This window comes from Lottia gigantea, assembly GCF_000327385.1.
Source record: "Lottia gigantea unplaced genomic scaffold LOTGIsca_166, whole genome shotgun sequence".
Lineage (NCBI taxonomy): Eukaryota > Metazoa > Mollusca > Gastropoda > Lottiidae > Lottia > Lottia gigantea.
Window position 1 is genome coordinate 226,622 of NW_008708067.1, and position 2,046 is coordinate 228,667.

Here is a 2,046-nt window from a genome sequence, read left to right on the forward strand (position 1 = left end):
TTTGTAATATAGTTGTTTCTTTCCTGTCTAAAGGTGAAGATATTTGAAGAATGTGAAGAAGGATTGTTACGTGAATTGGTATTAAAATTACGACCTATAATATATTCACCTGGTGATTATATCTGTCGTACTGGCGAAATAGGCAGAGAGATGTATATTATTAATCATGGGAAAATAGAGGTAGGTAAAAAATCTAGTGAAATTGAAATGAAATCGTGTGTTACGTCCAACTATCGAGTGATAATCGTGCACAACCTGAAGCAAACGGTTTATCGTTTTATTGTCCCATCCGAACGACTAGAACATCCATGTCACGTCCGACACCACTGACCGGGAAAACTGGGTTTAAAAATCAGAAGCTGTCATGAACTGAATGAAAAGACTATACAACTTTATATTGATGCTATCAACTTTATGAAATTGGATATAATCTACGCCTTTTTCAGATCTTAGTACAAAAAGGTGAAATTTCTACCAGAGTAGCTTTACTGAAACCCGGAAATTATTTTGGTGAAATCAGTCTATTGAAATTGGATGAAGGACAAAATAGGTAGGTTCTGAATCTCATTTCACAAATTAAGTACATTCAATATTGGTTTAAGGCCACTTAGTCAGCTTGGTTCGTTCAATAGCCACCAACTAAGTCAAGACCCTTTAAGTCAGCTTGAATGATTCAAAAGGCACCGGCAAAGTCAATTTGACTAATTCAAAAGCCATTGACTAAAGAATTAATGGCTCAAAGCCATGGATAATGTCAGTTTCAGTGGTTCAAAAAATATCGATTTAAAATGAGTATTTCAAATGTCAACGAAATTTTCAAAAGCCTGAATCCTTAACCTTATGATTAATTCAAAATTATCGTCGCCGCTTATACAAAATCGCTTAGAAATTAGTAATAGGTAATCGCATATACACCATTTTCAGACGAACTGCCGATGTTAGAGCTATAGGTTATTCAGAATTGCTATGTTTATCACGTAAAGATCTCATTTCGGTAAGAAAATCTCTTTTCCTATTATTATTTCCTTCATCATGATTGATTCCTTCTTTTCTTTGATTTCTCTTCTAAAAAAGGATTTCGTGACGCTGTAATTACTTTATGAGGTTTCTTATATGAAATTGAAGGCTATATTAAGAAAAATAGTTCATCTATTTTAACAGAATTTCGCCCTTTTTATCTCTTATGATACACGATGTATATGAATAATGAAAAAAATTACCGAAGAAGGATGAATTCCTCTGGAAAATGAAGAACTGAATGTACTTTACAATATCAGTAGAAAAACTCTTTGATTTGAGTACAGCGAGAGAAAGAGACACCTCACGGCTCTTGTTATAGATGAACTGTTTGGAGTAGGCGAACCAAGCTTCGTGTTATAGATTCTGGAGATGCGCAAAGAAATGAATTGCAAAAGCTTCACATTTTCTAATTTTTCATTGATATTTCAGGCTTTGGGAGAATATCCTGACGCAAAGAAGATCTTGGAAGCACAAGCCATGAAGAGGTACGATATTTTGAAACATTTTGACTAGACTTTTAGGAAGCGTTACAAATATATATTCATATACACAGTGAAAACGAATACTTACAATAAAAACTCGAATCAAACTTAAATATTAGTATTTGTTTGACAATGACAGCAATTGACTTAGGTTGGTACTCGAAGTATTCGCGATCCAAACCACGCACCAGTTGCCATAAGACTTACGTTTCTCTCGTTGCTGAATTAAATGATGAAATTGCAAATAGTAGGTACAGTTTATTTTAGCTTTAGTCTATGATGTAACACGACAGATATATTTTTTTATAGAATGCAGGAAACAAAGGGAGTACGACAAACGGATAAAGCACCTTCTCCTACTAATATTAGTTCGAAAACAAATCACGAGTTCCCTAAACGCAAAGCTAGTGATGTATTTAGTCAAGTCATGAAACAAGAAGGATTTCGGAAGTTGCTGTCTTCTAGAGGTAGTATCATAATTTAAAGGGTCCGCCTCGCCATTCATTTGACTTATCTTACTTGAATCTCAGAAACGGGATTTGTT

The 2,046-nt window shown here is 34.3% G+C and overlaps 1 protein-coding gene across 1 annotated transcript; it reads left to right on the top strand.

Annotated features, from left to right (window-relative positions):
* Positions 1 to 30: 30 nt before the first annotated feature.
* On the top strand, positions 31 to 991 carry LOTGIDRAFT_88304 (hypothetical protein; the record flags this gene model as incomplete). The annotated part of the gene is made up of 3 exons (XM_009051374.1): positions 31 to 180; positions 447 to 550; positions 925 to 991. Coding segments are annotated over 3 exons (321 nt in total), but the record flags the coding sequence as incomplete, so codon positions are not given.
* Between the last annotated feature and the right edge of the window lie 1,055 nt (positions 992 to 2,046).